Below are 21,578 nucleotides of genomic sequence, written 5' to 3' on the forward strand. Positions count from 1 at the left end.
TGTTTTGATCTTTAAGCAGCCGGGATGGGACCAGGGTTCCCGGGGAAGGCGCTCAGAGGCCGGTCCCCTGTCGTATTTTCACAAACCCTCAGATTCTGACTGGGAAAAAATCTTTCCAACCCGCGCTCCCTGCGGAGGAGAGCAGAGCCTGCCCGAGGGTCTCCGTCCAGCACGACCCATCTGGAGGTACCACCGAAGCAGAGCACTTCTGCTGGACTTCAGCTCCGCATGTGCTATAAAAGCACTTTTAATGAGCGGGACGGAGCTGGTTAGTGAAACGCTTGGACCATTAATAGATGTAGAACTTTTTTAACGTGCTGTTTGACTTTATTGATGAAATGAGCTAATCGGAACGAGCGCTGCTCTCGCGCTGAGTGAAGAAATCCAGGCGTGCTTTGTGGTAACAATGCTCTGGTTTTCCACAGCGCCGTTGTCTTGCGGATGGGTACTCCAGCGTTGTGCAAACACTCTCGAAGCACCAGAGGGCTGCGGTGCTGGCAGGGGAACGTCGCGGCTCCTCGGCCGCCTGCCCGCGGTGCCGCCGAGCGCTGCGGCAACCTGCCTCGCGGCCAGGGCTGAGACCTCCTGCGTCCCGTCCCGCCTCGCCCGGCTCCGCAGAAAATTCCACGGTCGCTTTTATGACCATGAGTAATCAGGAACTTGGTTTTACATCCTGTTTCAAAGTCCACACAAGGCCCCGTAATTACATGCTAATACGGTTTTCTCGGGGCTGAAGCAGGGCCAGGTTCTGACCTCATGCTGGGACAAACCGACGGGGTCGGTCACTCCGGTAGCTCTGCCCCTTCCTGCTCCTCCTCCTCCTCCTCCTCCTCCTCCTGCCAGGGACGGTCGTTCTGGTGGTGCCAAGCCTTCAGCTAGCACTTAGTGCTTTGGACCGGTGCCTCGTGGGCATCACCTGCCTGCAGGGCCGGGTTTGGTTGCAGCTCGGGCTGTTCCTGGGTTCCTGCAGAGCTCCAGCCCTGAGGGTCTCACCCATCCATTTGCCACCTCCTTTTCATGGAAATGTTCTCCATGGTGGAACCCTCTGCCCCAGACCTGAAGGACTCGGTCTTACCTGCCGATAACAGCATCCCAATGGAGGAGTCCTGCCACTCAAGTCAGCTTTCTGGAGCAAGTTAGAGAAAAATCAGGAACAAATTAGTTGAAATCGGTCCTCTGCTTGTAGGATGCTGCTGAAAAGCTCGCTGAGATTTGCTGGTCCGTGGAAATGCTCTTTGGCCTTTAGTAAAATGGGGTCTTGAAACGTTTTTGCCATTAGATATCTTTGTGACAGCTTCTCCCTTTAGGAAGTAACTTTACCATCAGGGATGGAAAGATGTTGATAATTCAGAGCAGAGTAGCGAAATTCCTTCCTTCTGTAAAATTATTCTTTCATTTTATATTGTTCCAACACTCTACATAAACACTCCTTCGGCAGTTATTTAGCCTGTAATATATTAATGGGGAACACTGTAGCCTCTAGCAAAAGCGTCATCGGATCAAGCAACACCAAGAGGTACTTTACATAACAAAGCTGCGGAGCAGAGTAAATGTGTCAAAGTCAGTAATTCGGAGACATCTCAGCTCCGAGGGGGCAGGACGGGAGTCAGGTTGTGTTTCAGACCCAAAGCAAGCAACTGATCCTAAATTCACACACAATTCTTCGGTAATTGAGTTAAATGTATAGGATTTCCTAGGACAGAAATACTTGCTACGAGTTCTTGTGCTACATGATAAATGAAAGAAAGTCGGTTTAACCCCTTCGGCTCCGGGTTTCTCTCCCGTCGCAGCGTCGTGCTGGGTGTGAGGCTGCTGGAAGGCCCAGGGGTGTGTATAAACACAGTCACTCCTCTCGCACTCTCTCGCCTCTCTTTGCAATATTTTTCACTGAAAATCGGGAAGTTGTGCTTCTCCAAAGAAATGCTCCGCGGTCAAGTCCCATAATCCGTGGGAACTATGGTAGGTGGTTCGTGTAGCTACAAATTAAAAGTGAGTATGGATTGAAACATTTATATTGCCTCACGTTTAGATCAAGAACAAATGTCATGTATATAGCAGGATTGGAAAGGGTTGGGCTCCCAATTGCTGTAGCACAATTCTGTTTGTAACTTTAGACCAGGCGCTTAGAGTGAGACTGCAAAACCCTTACAGTGCAATTTGTAACGTGTCAAAATCTGACCCAGTTCATGAACCAGTTTTGGTCAAGATTGCTGCATGACTGTATTTGTGCATCTGTACTTACTTTATTCCTCAATATTTCTATGATACATTTCAGCAGAGTCTCTAACTGTTAAATATTTAGAAATATAAATTCTGACCTCTGTTTTTTTAGGGATAAATATTGGTCTTTTTTAATTTAGTTGTTCAAGTCCCCAGTCGTAGCTACTCAGAAAAATAAAAATCTGAAGGTAGCATGTGAATTATAAAACACTTTGAATGCTAGCTAACTCCTCTGGCTCTAAATGAATCATTTGCATAGCTTTGGTTGTGGCAGAGCGACCACTCACTAACCGGAGGTGCTCGGTGTGTGTACGTAGCTGTGCGAGGCACATCGCAGGGTTTATTATTTTCTTATTTCTGTATTAAATGTGGTAATAATATGTGGGTTCTCTCCTATCATCTTGTGGGAAGGAAATACTCAGCCTGTGCCTATGAAGTCATGTTTTGGATACCACATTTGGGATATTTCCTGACTCCACAATATTCCCAGCGAGCTGGGTGACTTTGGAAAGCCAGGGCTGACAGAATTTATGGCCGAGCTCTCCGAGGAGTGCCCGGGTGTCCTGCGATCAGGTGTGCCCGTAACAGGTAAGGGATGGAGAAAGGGAGGCAGCTCCGCGTGAAGCCTGGGAAGTGTTCCGAGGCCATTTGAGCCCTGTGCCTGGGGGAGGAAAGAAAAAAAAAAATCAACCAAAACATTGACTCATGTTATGTCTTGGCTGTCAGGATTTCTAGGCAGAGAAACGAGACGCGTGTGCTGCGTGCCGCGAGGGCGCAGCGTGCCCGCCGCGGAGCTGCGAGCCGGAGAGGGGCCCGCGCTCAGCCTGCCCTTGCTCGCGCTCCCATTTCCTCCTTGGCTTCTCTCTGCTGGGAAAGCAGAAGCAGGTTGTGTTTAAAAAACAAACAGAAATGCACGTGGGCTGCGTTTCGTAATGTGGATTAGGCTGAGATCACCTAATTCACCGCCCGTCCAAAAGTAAACTGAAGTCAAGCCTTGTTCCTCTTTCTGGTCTGGCTGGCACGACTCGCTTTGCTCCTTTTTCTCCTGGTACTTCCAATAGCTTTCTGAATTTCTGTGGGATTCACAAAGCTATTTTATCTGCTGTATAAAACAGAGCAAGTGGACAGGGGTAATTATTTTCCTATATATTTTTTCTGCACTAAATAGCTCTGCAAAGCAGAGATTAAATCCTCATGCAAATACTGAGTCAAGAAGTTAACGAGATTAAATTAATAATAGGGGAAAATTAAATGTTCTCGCTGTTGTCATTTAATGGGAATTTTTTGCCCGTGCCTACAATAACTTTTGGGAAAAACTACATATATAAGTATTTTTCAAACTGAAACCAGATGGGGGAATGATAGCCTGTTTTTCTTTGTGGGAGGCTATGTTTTCATGGTACGCAAGTAACTGGAGGCACATTAAAATCAAATTTGGCTTTTGAGGCTTGTCCTTCCTATCTCTTACAGGAAGGACCAGCTTTTGATGTTGTGAATTTCAGCTTGCCGTAGGAGCAGGAGATTCTCTGGCGGTGGGGCCGCAGGTCTCAGAAGAGCGGAGTTAACTGTTTAACCAAACCCAAAGCAACCTACACCCGTTCAGGGAAAGCTGGCGTTTTCTTTTCAAAGATCTGTCCCAGGCACAGATGGCACAGAGGCTGTGGGCGATGAAGTGTTCCCATCGCACTCGTGCTATCCATTCCAGTGGCACTTGCGTGCCACCCTCCGCTGTTCACCGAGCCCGGTTGCTGTCTTCCCCCAGTGAAACCAGGAGAGCAAGCTGTCAGAGGAGCAAGGAGTGATGCTGGGGGACTGGGCAAACGCATGTAGGTGGGTGATGGCAAATCTCTCTTCCCGTCGCCTGCACCAACAGTTTGTCCCCCTCTGCTCAGCGCTGTGGCCTCGCCGGGTCATTTCCAAGCTCCCACTTTCTCGAGTTCCCCCGGGGAACTGAGCGGCTCAAAGTGCCTTTGCCCGGCCATGGGCAGCGCGCCTGGTGCAGGCACTTCTCGCGGCTGGGGCCCCTGCAGGTAGCCCCCTGTAGCTGCTGGGTACTCAGCATGTGTGCAGGGTGAAGGGGACGGGGACCAGGTGCTCCTGCTGAATGCAGCAGCTCCCTCGCCCCTTCTCGGTGGTGGCATGTCACCTCCTCTCGTCGGCGCCTTCATAAAGCCACTAAATCCAGCTTTAAAGACTAATTTCCTCTTTCTTTGGTGACATGCAAAGTCCATTGATCAGCATTCTTGAGTTTTGGAGGTCCGGCAGGAGGAGGGGTCTTCACTGTCCCCATCAGCTGAGCTGGTCCCACATGTACCTCTGGGGACCTGCACTGAGAAGACCCAAGTGGGACCCGGGTACTGCAGTACTGACAGCACCGAGGTGAGCCGCTCTCGTTGGTCTCCTGCTTTTCACCAGCACAGAGTGAGTAAGTGGTTGTTTATTCTGTGTGCAACGAAGGAGGTTTACTTTTTTCTGCATCCCTTTTTTTTTTTTCGGAGTTGATAAATAGGTTCTGTGTTTTATCTTGAAATGATTAGTGCCTTTTTTATAACAGTCAGCACTAAAAAGTCACATCTCAGGAGGCTGTTGGTGTAATTAAGACCAGTAACAAAGCAGGATGACCTCAGCCACAACCAGGGGAGAGCTAGAGAGTACTTAGCAAAGTTGGATCTTTTCAAATAATCTGAGCCTAAGGAAATCCATCCTAGGGCTCTTAAAGAGCTAGCCGTTGAAATCTTGTCAGCATTAGTGATTATCTTTGAGAATTAGTAGAACATAGGTGAAGTAATGAAAGGATGGAGAAGGGCTAATACAGTAACTGTCCTCTAAAGAGAGAATAAAGAAGAGCCAGGAGATTACAGAGCCTGTGCTGGAAGAAAATGATGAGACAGGCCATTTGTAAATACCTCCAAAAAACAAAGGGAGAGCTGCAGCCATCGTGGTTTTGCCAAGAACAGACTGTAAAAGCAGCCTTCTTTCCTTCACTGACAAAACAAGGCACATGAATAGAGGATAAATAATATATGCTTTTACTGAGGCTTTTGAAACTGTTTCACATAAAATCTCATAAACAACCCAAGAAAGCAGTGTCTGAGAAGTAGGAAATACTGTCCGGTGGACAAAACTGGGTGGAAACTCTATTCAGCAGCTACCAATGGCTCACTGGCAGTGGGAAGGATTTATCAAGGGGACCTCCGCGGGATCTCTCTGGTGGTATTTAGGGTTTCATTAATGATGTCTAATATTTAATGAGAAGAACACACTCAGGTGGAGGGAAATGGCGGTGTATTGGAGCACATGGTTAGAATTCAGAGTGATCTTGACAGACTGGAGATGCAGAGGGAGAAGGCTGAACACGAAGCAGAAGGTACAAGTGCAAAGCACTGGCACTAATTTTTTTCCCCAAGTAGTGGGGCGGGCTGTGATATCTAGGTGCCAAATCCACAGAAGGGTCTGGGTCTGCGAATGGCAATGTGATTGAGTCAGCAGGGCTGCACTGTTGCAGAAAGGGTGATCCTACCGGGCTATGTAACTTCTTTGTGCTCTGAGTATTTAAGTCCTTCGTGCTCACTGTTGCTGGCTGCAGCTAAAAGCTATGGCTCGGTTTTGGGCATTCCCTTCAGGATGGACATGTCCCAGCTGGAGAAGGTTCAGAGAACAATGAAAATAACCAGGGATCCAGAGGGTGGGATCACAGGGCAAGGTTGGACCAGCTGAGATCATTCCATCCAAAAGAGAACATTACAGGAAGGAGGAAGAGGCGGTGGACAAGAGGATACTTTTCGCATAAGTGAAGGCTATTGCAGATAGACGAGAACAGAGTGAGTAGAGGATGAGTCATGGGATTACGTATTGTCAAGGAAGTCAGGCTGGATATCAGGAATAACTTCTAAATGGTAAAGATGGTGAAGCACTGGAGCAGGTAGCCTTGGGAAGGATGGGGACCTGGATCCATCACTCAGCAGGGCTTCTAGGAAGAGGTCGGTCAACCCTATCAGGGCCTGGGCACAGGCAGCCCTGTCCTGGGGCAGCAGAAAAGACTTCCTGAGGTCTCTTCCAGCCCTATGATTCTGTTTTCCTTCTAAAGATATTATTCTTCTTCTGGGCACTCCAGTTTTTGCTCTTCCTTGCCGATTGCTTAGCATCAGAGCGCTCCAGTGCCACGTGGTGGCTGTGTCCCAGTGCTCTGACGGAGCCTGCGAGCTCCAGCCCCGACCTGAACAGTTTACAGCCCGTTGTTGTTGTTCCTTCTGGACAAATATACAGTCTGCTACAGAGAATATGAGCTTCTCGTACCTACTGTATGTTTGTAACAATCTGTGATTTCAAAAATAAAAACCAGCCAAACAAAGAAGTCTAACCTGTAAAAAAGTTATGGGTGTAGGTGCCCATTTTCTGACAGAGGGGTTTGGTAACAGTGCAGGGGACAGAAATGTAAGGAATAATTGTTTTTGGGCCTAGAACCAGGAAAACTACTTTTCCAAATTAATCCAGTGAGAGCCATGAATCCACAGTATTTCATATCACACTTCATAAAACTCCAGTCATAATCCATAAAACTGACATTATTAGATTAAAAACCTCAGTTCCTCCTATAAGGAGCTCGCTCATTAGACATGCTGTAGTTTTATAACCTTAAAGTTCCTACCCAATTACCATGATTAATACTGTGCTTTAATAAAAAAATTTTTAAAAATCACCACAGGGGTTGATACCATCTGTTTGTTATAATTGTGCATTTAAATATCGTCCGGCAAGAGAAAGACACTTAGTAAACAGAACCGAGGGCTGAGCTAGGCAGGGCGCAGCCCATCAGCCGCGGAGAGGTGGGGATGGCCCTGCCGGGTTGTGATCGTGGCACTTTGCGCGGTGCGAGGGCTGAAATTAGTGTGAGATGAGTGCAACAACCTCTCGATTGCACGTGGGTGATGGGGAAGGAGCAGATGCTCCCCGTGCCCCGGCAGCCCGGCAGCACCAGCTCCTAGAGGTCTTCGGTGTCCTTGTCTCCAGAGGTGGGTGCGGAGGAGGTGCAGCGCCCACAAACCCACTCTGCAGATGAGGGAAGTAAGACCTGGGGAATTTGGGGGATGAAACCCAGATCAGCGCACGCCGGTGCTAGGCGTGAATGCTCTTCACGTACCAGGGCAGGAGCTGAGCGCCTTCAATACGAGTTTGAATCGCAGAGGATCCACCAGCCCCGGTCGCTCAGCGGACAAAGTTTTGGTCTCACTGCCAGCGAAATGCCAAATACCGCGTGCCTCTTGCAGAAATGGCTGAGAAACCATCTGCTGGGACAGGCAGCCGTCAGCACGCTTGGAGAATCGTCCGTTTTCCTGTTAATTGACTTTGAAGCGGGAGTTCCTTTGAGGTTTGTTTTTGCAAAGCTCGAGGATTCACGGCGTTCATCCCCCCCTCGGGCAGGGGATCACATCAAGCCGTGCGTCAGTTCGCGGGCCGGTGCCTGCTCAGCAGCCGCAGTGGCCAGCGTGAGCATCGAGCCTCGGCTGGAATAACTGAAGCTAAAAATGTGTCAGGTTCGTGATTCCACCCACAGACCAGAAAACGCCAAATTTGTATTATTTTTGAATCCCCTGATTTTAAGGGCTGGTGGAAATAAGATATCTTGCTTCTGACTTCCAAGCAATAAAGAGAGGTGAATCACTACCGAAAAGAGCCTCTAATGGACCACCCAGTCGCTCCTTACAAAGCTGTAAAACGATCCTCCGCAGAAGTGGCAAAGTGGAGAACTATTTTCTTAATATTACTGCAATTGTGCAAGGCAAATCAAATCAGGAAAGCATCAGGGTTTCCTAACAAAGTGGCTAAGTGAGAAGTGTGTTAATGAATACAGGCTGATTAACATGCATCGAACTAAAAGCTAAACCACATACGGGTCAAAGGGGGAACGCAAAGCGTATTTACTCCTTTGAGTACAAGATGTTATGTTCGAGGACCTAACATGTGTATGTAATTCAGATTTAAATACTTTCTTCCCCCTCGTAATTCTGGATAATTATCCAACTCAGGGTAAATAAGTTAGTTTATTTTTTTTTTTTTTACTAAATAATAGCAGGACTTTTGTTACTTACTTTAATTGGTCAGATCTCTATTTTTTTTAGGATTATGTGAATCTGCTACCAAAGAGTCCTACCAGGTTTTTGAAAATTATAACTTGCAAATCACCGTATTTAAAAAAAATAAAAAATAAATTTTAAAAAAAGCTAATTTCAGAGGGGGGTAGATGACGTTTTTAACATTTATTTGTTGTTCTTTTTAACAAGAAAATGTACATCTTTTTAATAGAACACTGGCTCAGACCGAAACTGTGCATGTTATTGATATTTGGGTTGTGGAATAGTATTTTGGGAGCCCGCCTTTTATTTTCATGAGGAGGGCCCCAGCGGGACACCACGCACACAAAAAGGAGCCTTTCTGAAGGAAGAAAAGTGCACGCTGGGTGAGTGCACACTGGGATAAACCATAGGGAAACTCCGGGGATTGGCCTTTGGGCATGCAGGTATTTTGAGGGGACTTGTAATTAAGACACTGGATTTGTAATTGGGAGATTCGGGTCCTATTTCAGGCCCTGCTGCAAGAGTCCTTAGGTGATCTTGGGTAAGTTTCTTTAAGGCAATGTCCCCAGAGAGCGTTGTTGAAATAAGAACTAGGTGCCAAAATTCTTCCATTCTCTGCCTGTAACACAGCTGTATTAAATCCTAATTTCGATCTAAGTTTGTCTTGCGTGTTTAGATTTAAGTTTCTTCAGAACAAGAACTGTCTCTTACCACTTGATTTAGCAAGTCCAGGTGACACCGGTCCGTATTGCAGTAGAGCCTCATCGTGTATGTGAGTATAGCAAAATCCTAAAACAATCCCTGGGTAATGCCCCAGAGCCCTTGACAGCTAAATTGTCCTGCTTACGAAGTGAGGTGGAGGTCTCCTGCACGGAGCCCTTGCTCTCCAACGTGCCCCAGTACATCAGGGTTCATCTCTGCCAGAGCTGGCTGAGCTTTCACTGCCTTGCCAGAGGAGGAGGTTAAACCTGCAAGGTTTGGTGGGGTTTCCTCTATGCCTGGGATGTGGCTTTTTGGTGCTCATGGCGGGGGGCTGTGTTAGAGAAGGCAGACTCAAGTCTGTTTGCAGGAGGATAAAGTTCGGCTGCGTGTATGGAGAAGTGTTCTTTAAACAGAGTAAAAGTAGTACCAGTCAAGGTTACAGGTTTCAACCCAGCTGGAAGGTGGGGGAAGTTCTCATTTGTTGGTCTGAAGTCTGAAAAATAACTGACTATTACATCAGAGCGTTGTTTTTCAAAGTGTAATACATTAAGTCAGCCTTATATCTTCATTTTTTATGGGTAGGATGGTGAGACCTCTTTCTTTTCTTTCCTATTTTCTTCCATTTTGTTTTAATATGTCTGAGGAACAGCTAGTTAATTAGCAGAACCAGGGCTAAATCCTAAGTAATGTGACTAATGGGACAAGAATCCAAATCAGTCTCAAAACTAAAATAGTCCTGAACAGGCATCAGCTGCTTTTCTTTCCTTGTTTTGTCTTGCGTGCGCGGATTCCCGTATAGCGACCGATGCCAGCGTGATGAATCGCTCCCAGGACGCTCCTTTCCGAGCACCGCGGTGGCTCGAGGCAGGCAGCCCTGGGACACACCAGATGTGGCTTCGTGGTGACCCCCTGGGGTGGGCTTGGTGCTGTGGTGCCGGCGTTGAAGCGAGCCCGTGGCATCCGTTCTGCACCTGGTGCGAGTCGTGGTGCCCGCAGGGCTGAGCTGGCAGCGGTCCCTCTTCGTGTGAAACGTGGAACGATTAAATGCTGTGGCTGCCCTAGGTTAAAACCCACGTGGTTTGTGTTCGCAGGCAAAGCAGCGAGTTTTTGGGTCAGTCAGTTCTCAGCATCCTCGGTCTGGGTTGGCCTCAAAGGTTAGTGGGGCAGGCGGGATGGGACGGGGCTGTGCAGCACGCGGGGTGATGCTCCTGGCGTGGGAGCAGAAAATCCCGCGTTACGTCTCAGTTTGGGGAAATTGTGTGTGTGTAGGGGGAAACTGTGCACACAGGCTGCTTGCAGGGTGCTGGCAACTACCAACGTGACACCCCGGTGGAGCAGATAAACGCGGGGTTAGCACGCAGCGGGAGGAATAGTTCTGGTTGGGAAAGGGAATGTTAGTACCGCCGTAGGAGTTCCTGGTGAGACTCATCTGATGTCCTCTGTGCAGTTCTTGTCAGCACCCAGAAAGATTGATTGGACCTTGTTCAGGTTCAGGGCATGGTTGCTGGGATAAGCAGACAATGAAGTCCTCTGTGAGCGGAGGCAGGAGCTGGCCGGCTGGCTTGAAAGCGTGAAGGCGGAGAAGGGATGTAGCTGCAGAGATTAAACGGGGGCATCTACGAACTGCAAAAAACAACTTTAAAAAAAAAAAAGAAAAAACTATAGGCTGGGCTTGAATAAATTTAGGCTAGAACAAACAGAAAAATGTTCACAGCCCTCTAGAGAATGAGGCTCCGGCAGAGCTGCCCAGGATGGGAGCCAAGCCCCTGGCAGTAGGGGCAGCACCCGAAAACGCTGCGAGAGGAGATGGGTGCCGGGGGGTCCCACCAGCGCCACGTCCCTCGCTCACACATGAGTCAAAAGCCAAATAATGTGTGATCCAAACCCTGCTCCACTCGCTCGCGCTGGCGGGGAAGCTTCCCATGGGAATATCGCTGTCGCCAGCAGGGCTGTGGGGGCAGCAGCCGAGGTGCAGGTGCCCTCTGCCTGCTCCGTGCCGTGCTGGCTCCTGTAGCACTTCTGTAGTGCACGCTACCGGGCTTGTGCAGCAGGAAAAGCATCCGTGCAAGGTTTTGCACCATTTTCATGAATCCGTTCAGATGCAGACAAGGACAGCAGGGTTTGACCGAGAGGCGTTTGTAGCTCCTTTGTGGCTCAGCGTGCAGGAGCGTGGCCGAGCGCGGCTCCTCGCAGCTCCTGACACGTCGGTTGTTGTCAGTGGGCACAGGGAAGGGCCGTGATGCGGGAGGTGTCACAGCTCCCAGCCCTTCTGTCCTCCTCCCTTTGCCCTGCTGTGCCTCTGCAGGGCCGGCAGGGAGCCTGCAGCGGGGGCAGAAATTGAACACGATGCTTGCAAGAAGCAGAAATTGTTCTGGGCGTTCGGTTTCATACGGAGGCGCAGTGAAAGGCTCTGGCAGGGGGTCGGGGTGTACCTCGAGCAGAGGTGCGGCTGCATCTTCGCCGTGGCTGACGTATGGAAATGGCAAGGAAGTGACATCATGCAACCGTGGGGAGAGCTGCAAAACGAAGCCATATGCTGCGAAGATGTGATTCATGGCCGAGGCTAAACGGGCTGTGCCCAAACATGACCGCGTGGTGCTCATTAGGACTCGCCGGAGAACTGGGGTGCAAGAAGGTTCCTTCTGTTTTTCAAGTCATTGTGATAGTAAGAAAAAAATAATGTGTGTCTACAAAAAGCCTTTCCTGCTCTGTACAAATATTTATGGAGACTCTTCCAAAGACTCGCAGATTTTTACACTTTTTCTGCCTTACGCATGCAGAACATTCTCATAAATGGGCAATAAAAGTTAAAATAAAAATGCCTCTTAAAAAAAAAAAAGCATACTTTATATTTAAAGCTGGTCCTCAATTAGAAGTTCCAATATTTCCTCCTGAAGGGTTTCAGAAGCGTTGAGTCTGTAGATAGATGGGCATCATCAGGAGGGGGGCCATGCCCGTGGGGCCCCACGCAGTCCCCGGGAGCACCGTGCTTGGGCTCGTCTTGTCCCGCTGGGGAGTGTTTTTGGGCCCGTAGCCTGGGCAGGGAGGGACAGGGTTTGCCGTCAGTGTTAGAGTCATGGAAAATCAGCTGACGATGTGCTCTGGTTTAAAATATCATCAACATTTCCTTCGTCACGGCCCTGAGCCCTTGCTGTCGCGTGGGCAGGTTTGAGGCAGGAGGTGGGAGCTCCGCCAGGGCGTTGAGACCCCTCTGGATCCCCACGTCCTGAAGCCAACTGCCAGGGGTCACCTTGCACTGCATTCCCATCACAATGTGCTTGCAGGACAGCAGCCTTTGGGTTTCCCTGGGAAAGAAACACCGGCAGGGTCAGGGTGGGGAGCAGGCTGCAGCCTGTGGGCCGGAGCAGAGCTCACGTGTGCTGCTTTGGATTTTGGGGGCCTGCAGGGCAGCGCATCATCCAGGGCTGCTCAAATGTGGCTGCGTGGATGCTGCGCCAGGGACCACCCGAGTTTTTCTTAAGCTGTTTTTAAAGGGGTTTCATTCAGCAAAGCCCACAGAGGTGGGAGCTGTGGAGTCTCCTCCCAGCTTCGGGCAGCTGGCAACTTCAACACCCTCTGCTTCGTTCTTTCCTGTGTAGGTGCTCCTGATAATCAGCGGAAACCTGAGCTTCCTCAACTGGCTGACCATCGTGCCCAGCATCGCTTGCTTTGACGACCTCAGCCTGGGATTCCTCTTCAGCTCCAGGCGAGGAGGGGTGAAAGACCGGGTGGTGCAGATGCAGGCCAGGCAGGCAGCCGGCGAGCAGCCTCCCCTGGGATACGGTGAGTTGTTTCTGGAGGGAGAAAAAGCTGCAGAAAGGCGTATTCGGTGTGTTTATCTCAAAAGCTTTCATCTTCTCCTTCTGGAGAAAACATGGATGGGGAGGGAGATAATTTTGCCCCTGCGTGATCTCCTCTGTGGTTTGAAGGGTGTCTGAATCTTGAGCTGATGACAAATGAGTGCAAAACCAGGAGCTGGTTTATGAAGGTCTGCTGTGACATTGCCGCTAGAGGGCACGTCCTCAGTGCAGGTACGGTGCCTTTGGAGGACGCGCAGCAGAAATCCTGACTTCTCTGCTCGCAGGAATCAGGGCTCCTTGCACTCGCCCCAGTGAGCATCAAACTCCAGCCCTAACTAAGCAATGCAGAATTGCACAATTTAGCTTGTGGGTATTTATTTTTCTTATTTTTATTTTGACTATTTAAAGTCGAGGATGAAACACGCAGTGTGGTTTGGGGCAAGGGTTTCGTGTCAGAAGTTGGATGCAGAAGCAGGTCTCGTGTTTGCTCACTCTCAGCACTCTCTCTCCCCGGTGGCATGGTGACCCTCTGGCCAATTTGCCCTCCTGCCCCTAGAGCCCACAGGCATTAGGGCTCTGTTTAAGTAACTCCACATGAAGCCAGACTTCCAGAAAGAGCAAAATTGGTTATTGATCTGTTGTGGAGACAATAACTCTTGCACCAAGGGGAAGAGAGAGCTGCCTGCTGGGGAGGTGGCCGTCCCCGCTCCGCATCCTGCTTGGAGAAGCCGAGAGGAGCGGCTGCGTGGGCACTGCCGCAGGGGGAGGGAGTTCCCAAAAACAGGGTGGAGGTGAGCTCCTGTTCATACCACGAACACGGAGAAGCGAACACAAGGGGGTTTGTAACTTCACAAAGGGGATTAATGTGGCTGATGTTCCGCTCGGAAGAGAGTTTTCAAACAGCCTGGTTCCAGAAGATTGCCTGCACAAGCAACATTGGGATATTTTTCATGGGGCTGCGTAACAGATGTAGAGTTGTATTTGTAGTATTTTTATAAACCGCATATAAGCAACAAATTGCCTATAATATCAACAACAATCGCAGATGCTCATTTTTAAATACGCTAAACATCTGTCAGAAGAGTGAAAAATGTCAGCAAGATAGAGCGTCTGTCTCTAGTCCTTTCTCATCTACCAAGAAATACAACGTATTAACCAGAGGGGTTACTTCCAGCAAGGCTAATGCAATTTCATTAAGCTTTCTCTGTGTCCTATCTTATGTATTTTGCTAGAAATCTTAAACAGCTTTTCCATTCTGGTAGCTTTGCTGTGGGAGCCAACAGCTTGCCTACCAACTGTATTTTTACATCCAGTCCCAAACAACACTCAAGTTGCACCGTGCTTTTTGCAGGAGAAGCCAAAGGTTGCTTCTCTGCTCTGTCACTCGGAGAGTCACCATGAGGGTGGGGATAGATCTTTTTTTTTTTGAGGAACTTGCTCCTTTTCTGTAATGTTCTCCAGAAAACTATACTGAGCCAGTGCTGCCCCAAGCAAGGAGAGCCATCCATAGCTGCCACTGCTCTGGAGCGTAAATGTGTCCCTGTCCTGGGATTTAAAAAAAAAGGGGAATCTCTAAGTAAAGGGTACAGTATCTGTAATATTCTGGGTGAATTTGGATTGCTGCATATTTTTTCTGCTAGCAAAGTAGAGGCTGTTGAGCTGGCACTGATGCTCTGTGTGGCAAGAGGCTTAGCAAGGGCACTCGCCCCTGGGTCACAAGAGCAGAAGACAGGAGGGTACCCAGTCATGCCCTGCTCATGACCTGATTTTATAAGGATCTGGCCACATCCTCGAAGTATGTGCACGTAATTCCCACTGAGACCTCTAATTCCCACCGCTAGTGCTCAGCTCCATGCTGCTCCATCCAGATCCCCTTGGCTCATGTCTCATGCTCCTTCTCCAAGTCTTGCTCCATCCTCACTGTAGTATTTTTCCTGTATTAAACTCCTTTTTTCCTCTGACCGAGTAGTTGTCACCCCAAGGCGTGATGGCAATCACCACACCACAGTGGGCATGTCAGGACCGAGGAGGTGCTGATGCTTTTGGGGCCGGATCCTGCGCACCGTTCGGTCACGGCTACCATGGCTGCAGGGGGTGAAGGACGAGCAGGCCATGCACGGCCATAAACTGTGACCCGTGGAGCCACTGGCACTGCCTTTGCCGTGCCGTGCTCTGTGTCCGAGCCTGCTCCTTGCGGGCTGGAAGCTTCATCTCAAAGACAAATCGCTGCCCGGCCGCCTCGTCCCGCTTTCGCAGCAGCCCTGCAGCAGCGCAGGGGGCGAGGGGAGGTATCTCGGCGAGCTCCATTCCAAACCAAACGGTTCTCCAGAAATGTTCTCAGACTAAACAATTATTAATAGCTTCTGAGAGGGGTTCAAATAAACATCCCTCTCCTGCAGAGATAAGGGGAAAGCTACATGCTATTGCTTTGAATCTGATCCTTTGGCTGTTAATGTTAAACAAATTAAAAACGGCCATAAGCATGGGAGCCCTTCAGAGGTCACTTGTGCTTATTTGTCTGATTGCAGTGGGTTTCTCTCCAGACTGAAATGCCACGTGAATCCAGCGCTGTTCCTGCAAACCGAATACCAGAGCGCTGGTGGAGTAACACATCTCATACATAAGCGATAAGTAACAGAGCTTTGCAGAGGAAGCAGGGAGGTTTGAGTGGAGCCACTGAGTGACAGGGAGGAAAATGCAGGAAATGAGTCTGGGTGGCAAGAGCCCGGGGCGGCCACGTGCGGGAGCGACGCCGGGGCGAGCCGGAGGCAGCCCACGCACGCTGGGGACCAGGAGGGCGACTCTGAGCAAGGTGCGAGTGCCAGCTGGGTTTTTTCCCCCGCGCTGAAGCGATGATTAATCTTACATTTTAGACATTTTTCCTTTCAGCCCTTTCTCAGACTATTTAGAGAAAGGCAGATCTCTCGAGCGATAGCGCATGGCCCTCGGCAAGCTCTGCTCGATTACGGGGGGCGTTCGCCAGCCCCAGGCTCGGAGCCGAGCAGCTGCGAGCACCCAGCAGGGTCCCGGGCGGCCCGGGGGGGTCCGGCTGTGCCCCCCGGGGGTGCGGGAGCAGAGCTGGCTGCTGGCAGCAAACTCACATTCCTCTGGTCTGCCTTTGTGTCCCAAACAGGCCGCTGCATCCGCCAAGTGGTGAACATCTCCTTCGGGCTCCTGATCGCTTACCTCAGCGTCCCTGTTGTGCTGAACCTGCTCAGCTCCAGACAAGTCATGAACACCTCCTTCAACCCTCTCAGGATAGTAAACAGCTACGGAGCTTTTGGGAGGTACTTCCATTTCAGCAGAACGTTGTACAGCTCCCCGCTGTCAGCAGTGTGTGGGACGGTCTGATAGCCTTAAAGCTAAACAGAAATCTTTCCAGTAACCAGTAGACTTGGAATATCTGTTTATGAGGGAGAAGGAGAAAAAGGAGCAGGTTTCTTTCCCATTAAATTACAATTTGTTTTCTTTGAGCTCCTTTCGGTGAGCTCATTATATTGATGGAGCAAATGTAATAGCAGGATGAAAATATCCGTAAGAGAGTTCATCCAGTGGATAGTCCTCACCATCACCAGCCCACTTTATTTATGGTGCACTTCTCTTCCCGTGCACACATTTGCTCTCCCTCATGTAAATATTCACATAAGCTATTGGGTAGCAGATTTAAGGCCAACAAAAGGAAGTGCTTTTTCCAACAAGTGACTTGGGGAATTCATCGCTACAGGAAGCTGTGGAGACTAAAGTATAAATGGACTCACAAAAAGAACAAGACAGATGGAGAGGACAGGCCCAACAGCGGTCTGGCTGCTGCCGGCCGCTCAGGAAATCCCATGTAGGGCCGCGGGGTGGTCCCCAGGAGGACGCTGAGGGCTCCCCTGGGGTTAGCGGGCTCAGGACAAGGCCCCGCAGGAGGAGCAGCAGCGGCTGGGGTTTTCCAGGGGTGCGGGTCGGCTGCTGGGATGGGAGGGTCTCACTGCGAGCACGGGAGGTACGGAGCACACCTGCAGCACATCAAGTTAGTATGAGGTTTTCCCCAATTTTTCAAATAGCAGGCATTTCTATAGGGAAAAAAAGGGGAAAAAATTATAAAAAATATCAACACTAAAAATGTGAGAAAAACTGACGTTTCTCCTTTCCTGAGACAAGAAGTAATAACCCCTGAACCTCTTTGAAGGCTGGAGTGGTGAAGCTACAGGAGATTGTTTTCTTTGGGTTGTTGTTCTTTTTCTTCTTCAGTCCATGGTTTCTGTTTCAACAGTTACCAGAACCTAAAGAGCATGTGATGAAATGCTGCTGTAATATGTTTGTAATTCCAGCCTATGTAAACCAATAAAAAGAGGATTGCAGCTTATAATGAATATACGATTATGTGAAACTTGACATATTTTGAATCACACAGTAGGAACATACTTTTATTAGTAATTTGGTGTCCCTGATTTACAGTGTGTTTCTAACCATTGGGCAGCTGGCCACGGCTCATAACTCAGCCCAGCATATAATATGGAACTTGGCTGGAGAATCCAGAAATCTATTAAACGTAGGTAACAATTATAAGCTGAGATGTACAGCATTCCTTGCTTGTAAGCATCTATCACTGGAAGCCGTTGGGGGAGAAGGTGGAGCCTGAGTGTGTCCAAACTTTCATTTTTTTTGGGCTGAGGGGGGAAGGACCAAAGCTGTAAAAAATTAAAAGGGTGTTGGGAGCAGGACAGCGTGGATAGGCAGAGTTACGCTGTTATGTGTTCGTTACGGAAAGCAGTCCTCCTGGGCAGAGGAGCATCCCTGGCAGGCCATTGAAAACCTGACAGTTGTGGTTTCACGTGGTGTCCGTGGCCTGGAGAGTTTGCCATTGCCGCTGCTCTGCCACCTTGCTGTGCAGAGAATGTCAACCAAGCAGCAAAGGAAATATGTGTGGCCTGCTGTAAGGCTGGGATGCTTTTTAACCTAGTTTCTAAATATCTACCAGGTACGGGGAGCTTGTTTTGCTTTCCTTTTCTACTTTTCTTGGCTTGATTTGCAGTGGCTCACGCAGTACCTCCTGCTCTTGCTGAGTAACAAGGAGACCTCTCTTGCAGCCAGGATGGAGAAGACACGGATGCACTTAGTGACCATCCTTCATCTCCAGTTTTTCATATGATGATGAGTTTGTAGTCAGAGAACTCTTTTATCATGGGAGTCATCGGAGTAACAAGAGAAAGATTTTCTTCAGAAGCTTGGTACAAAGAGACAGGTTGGCCCAGGGTGAATATGTTTGACTGGGATGTGGGAAATGCTTGTTGTATTTTCTCTCTTTCTTGAGAAAGACAAGATTGAGAAAGGCCCAGCAATTTCAGTAAGAATCATCTTTCTGGGCCGCAGTCCCTCCTTGGCCTGGCACAAGTGCAGCATGATAGAGAGGAATGAGGGAAAGATGTGAAAGATGGACTTTTCCATGTAATTTGCTGCTGGAAAGATAAAAGGCGGCCAGACAGACAGCTTCTCTGTTGCTGGACCCGTCAGCATCCAACCGTACCACGAGGCCCCGGTGGCTGTGCTGACTCTCGTGAACCAGCATTTTACATGACTTGAGACAAATAACAGTCTGATGTCGTGTCCCACAGCATTACCAAGGAGAGAACAGAAGTCATCCTCCAGGGCACGTCCAGCCCGGACCCCAACGACCCCGCCGCTGTCTGGGAGGAGTACGACTTCAAGTGCAAGCCCGGGGACTTGAAGAGGCGCCCGTGCTTCATAACCCCCTACCACTACCGCCTGGACTGGCTGATGTGGTTCGCTGCCTTCCAGGTTCGTGCCTTTGTGTGTCCTGAGACGTGTGTGTCCCCTGAACCAGGAAAAACAATTTATGTGAATTTACAATGTGCTTGGGGTGGGGGGATGGATATTTGAAGCCTCAGCTAAGTTAATTATGTTTAAAAAAAAAAACTGTATTCCTAAAGGATGTCTGCTGCTAGTGTAATGAAACTCTTGGAAATTTTATGTGAGGCTTTTTAATTGTTTCTCAGCAATAACAGAGCTGAAGACGTTGAGAAGGCGCATGGACCGCACCTGTCCCCAGGCGTGGTGGCACAGTGGGGGTTCGCTGCTGTGTACGGGGCAGAATTTGCCCCACAGTGTGCCCGTGTCCTGCAGGGTCACTCTGCCGGCCACTGGGACCCTCAGTCCCCTGGGGACACCCCAGGGGACCCGGCAAATGCTTTTGCTGCTTACCTGCCTGCATGCAGATGTAGCATCCTCACGTGCTATCGGCAGGCAGGTGGCAGCTATACATTGAGAAGGAATAGGGGGAAAACTTGTAAATGTAATTCTTTAGCGTCTTGTAGCCTTTTCTGCAAAATCTCGGTCGTGTGACCGGGAGAACGTAGGTGGGATTTTACAATCTGGGGCTTACAGCAGGGGCGGGAGGCAGCCCCATCTCAGGCTGTGGCAGGCTTTTCTCTTTGTTCTCATGTCCTCTCCTGGTGCTCTTCCCTCTCTCCTCTCCCCCCTGCCCCAAACTTCTCTGTTTTCTTTCTTTGTGGTATTTTCATTTAGGCGCCTTTTAGATTCCTCAGTGATGACATAACCATCGCTCTTTGGCTATGGTTTTATATTTACCCCGCTAGTTTTTGTGTGCTGGAATTTCATTTAATCTGCATTAGGTATGCTTATCCCTCAGCAAGACGATAGCAAAGGTTAAAACTTCAGCCAGCAACGATGCACAGCATTAAATGAGGGTGCAGACGTTTGAAGGGGAGCTGCTGGTGTAAACCTTACTGCATTTCAGGAGGGCTCCAGCAGCAGAGAAGTCCAGGTCACCCAGCAGAAGGCTGTGCCTGCAGAGAGAAGCATTTCTGAGATGAGAGAAAGGCCGTTTGTTTCCCGGGCAGGAATACCCCAAGGCCTTAAAATACAAAGTGTTCTCAGGTTTAAAAACAAACAGGGAAAGGGCATAAATGCTCGTGCGTCGTGGGCAAGTGCTGGCCGTGCTGGTGCTGAGAGACACCGTCACACGCCAGCGCCGTCTGTCAGCGGACACCGGCCGCGTGCTGAGTGACGGTGATGTATGGGAGCAGCCTGGGGAGGAGGAGGAAGAGGAAGTAACACAGGCTCGTTCGCATCTGTTTTCTTTTTTTTCATTTCGCTGAAGGGTTCCCCAAAGTGCTCCTGTGAGCAGGGGGCTGGTGGAGTGCGTGCGTGCAGAGGCATCTGTCCACAGCAGCTGATTAGCGGTAATTAGCTCCGTGGGTCTCTTGCGCGGTCAGCGGAGGTGCTCATCCCCTCCGTGCCATGAGCCTGAGTCGGATGCTCAGGACTGGGACCACAAATCCGTCCCTTAGCAAGACCAAGGCATTCACACAGCCTCCCAGTGCAAACTGCTCTTCGGGAAGCAGTCCCACATCCTGCTTAAGAGTGGAATTAAGAAAAAGAGCAGAAAGGAGAAAAAAAAAACCCTCTGAGATCTGGGGATGACGCATGTTGAAAACAGCAGGAACACAAGTGACATGCACAGCAGCAAACACTTTCAAGCGTGGCTGTTTAGGTTTAAGCATGCAAATACATGCGTAAGCGTGGAAGTAAATCTCCTTTGGAGTGGCTGAACGTTTGTTTGAAAACTGTGAGCTGTGTACTTAGTGTCAGCTGTCATCCTTGGGAAGCTGGCCGTCCTGCTCGGAGCTGCCGGAGCCTGCAGAAGGATGTTCGCTGCTTGGCTTTGAGTCCCGCAGAGGCGCGGAAAGGATGAGAAACCAGAAGCCGAAACCCCAGAAGAAGTTTGTGGAGTCAGGCAAGTTTTGCAAACCCCATACAGTAGTTTATGGAGTCCATAAAACCAAGTTACTTCAGCCTCCGGATTATGTTTAATTTGTTTTTAAAAGTTCTGGATTTTTAACACCGCTGTCACAGCTTGCGCGATCGCTTCCGAGCAGCCGGCCGGAGGGTTGGTTTTGCAGTTCGCTGGAGGCGGTCAGTTAAGGACCTGACATATCCAGCTCTGACAGCCTGCAGAAAAGCCCGGGGAGTTCGGGGGAAGATATTTACCATCCCTTTGTGCTGCTCGTGACAGGTTCCTCTTTGCACCTCATCACCGCTTGACATACGACGCCTTCCTTCGCTCCGGGCTTCCTGCGAAGCTTTCCACCTTGGCTGTAGCTGCAGGATTTGCTTTGAAGAGCCCAAGCATGGGAGAGCCAGGCCCTTGGCCAGGCTGGTGCGGGTCGGCGCTGCGGGGAGCCGCCGGCATGGCCCCAGCTCCGAAACAGGAGGAGCCACGGCGCTGCCCCACCTCTGAAGTGCAATTAGCAGTTGGCTGCCTCTTAATTACTGTTTCCAGTAGTGCCTTGATTGTACGCAATGTAACATGGCATAATTTTCCAGGAAACAATTTTCATGATGTTAATTTTATTATCTAAATATAATATGCCTTTTCATTTGTTTTCTAAATCCCCTCTTTGTTTCATACGTCTTGCCATCCCGTGGGTGCTCTAGCTCTGAATTAAAGTCCTTCATTAGCTCTGGCAGGGAAGTAACCCATCCAGAACCATGTCTGCGTGGCTTCTTCCTGTCTGCAGAAGGGGAAAATCTCCCACAAACAGCCAGCAGCAACGGCGTGCGGAAATTTCTGCGACCTTTTTCAGTGGCTTCTCAGCAGCTGCCTCGGACAGGACTCCCTTTGGTCCATCGCCCAGCTGATAACGCCGTCACGCGAGTGCAAAGTGAGCAAGGACCTTCTTGACAAACATAGCCTGTCCCTCGGTGAGGAGCTGGTGGTCAGGTGCCTGTTACTGAGGTCGGTCACTCCGCGTCC

At 49.6% G+C, this 21,578-nt stretch overlaps 1 protein-coding gene across 4 annotated transcripts in view; it reads left to right on the plus strand.

Annotated features, from left to right (window-relative positions):
• Positions 1–21,578, plus strand: part of LMF1 (lipase maturation factor 1) — a 193,267-nt gene that overhangs the window by 154,771 nt on the left and 16,918 nt on the right. For all 4 annotated transcript variants that reach the window (XM_080556793.1, XM_080556794.1, XM_080556792.1 and 1 more), the window contains 3 exons: positions 12,596–12,779; positions 15,930–16,083; positions 18,397–18,580. In XM_080556793.1, coding sequence (XP_080412919.1) covers positions 12,596–12,779; positions 15,930–16,083; positions 18,397–18,580 — 522 coding nt within the window. The remainder of the gene's footprint in view (positions 1–12,595; positions 12,780–15,929; positions 16,084–18,396; positions 18,581–21,578) is intronic.

The sequence above is a fragment of the Anser brachyrhynchus genome, assembly GCF_964034855.1.
Source record: "Anser brachyrhynchus genome assembly, chromosome: 15".
Classification (NCBI taxonomy): domain Eukaryota; kingdom Metazoa; phylum Chordata; class Aves; order Anseriformes; family Anatidae; genus Anser; species Anser brachyrhynchus.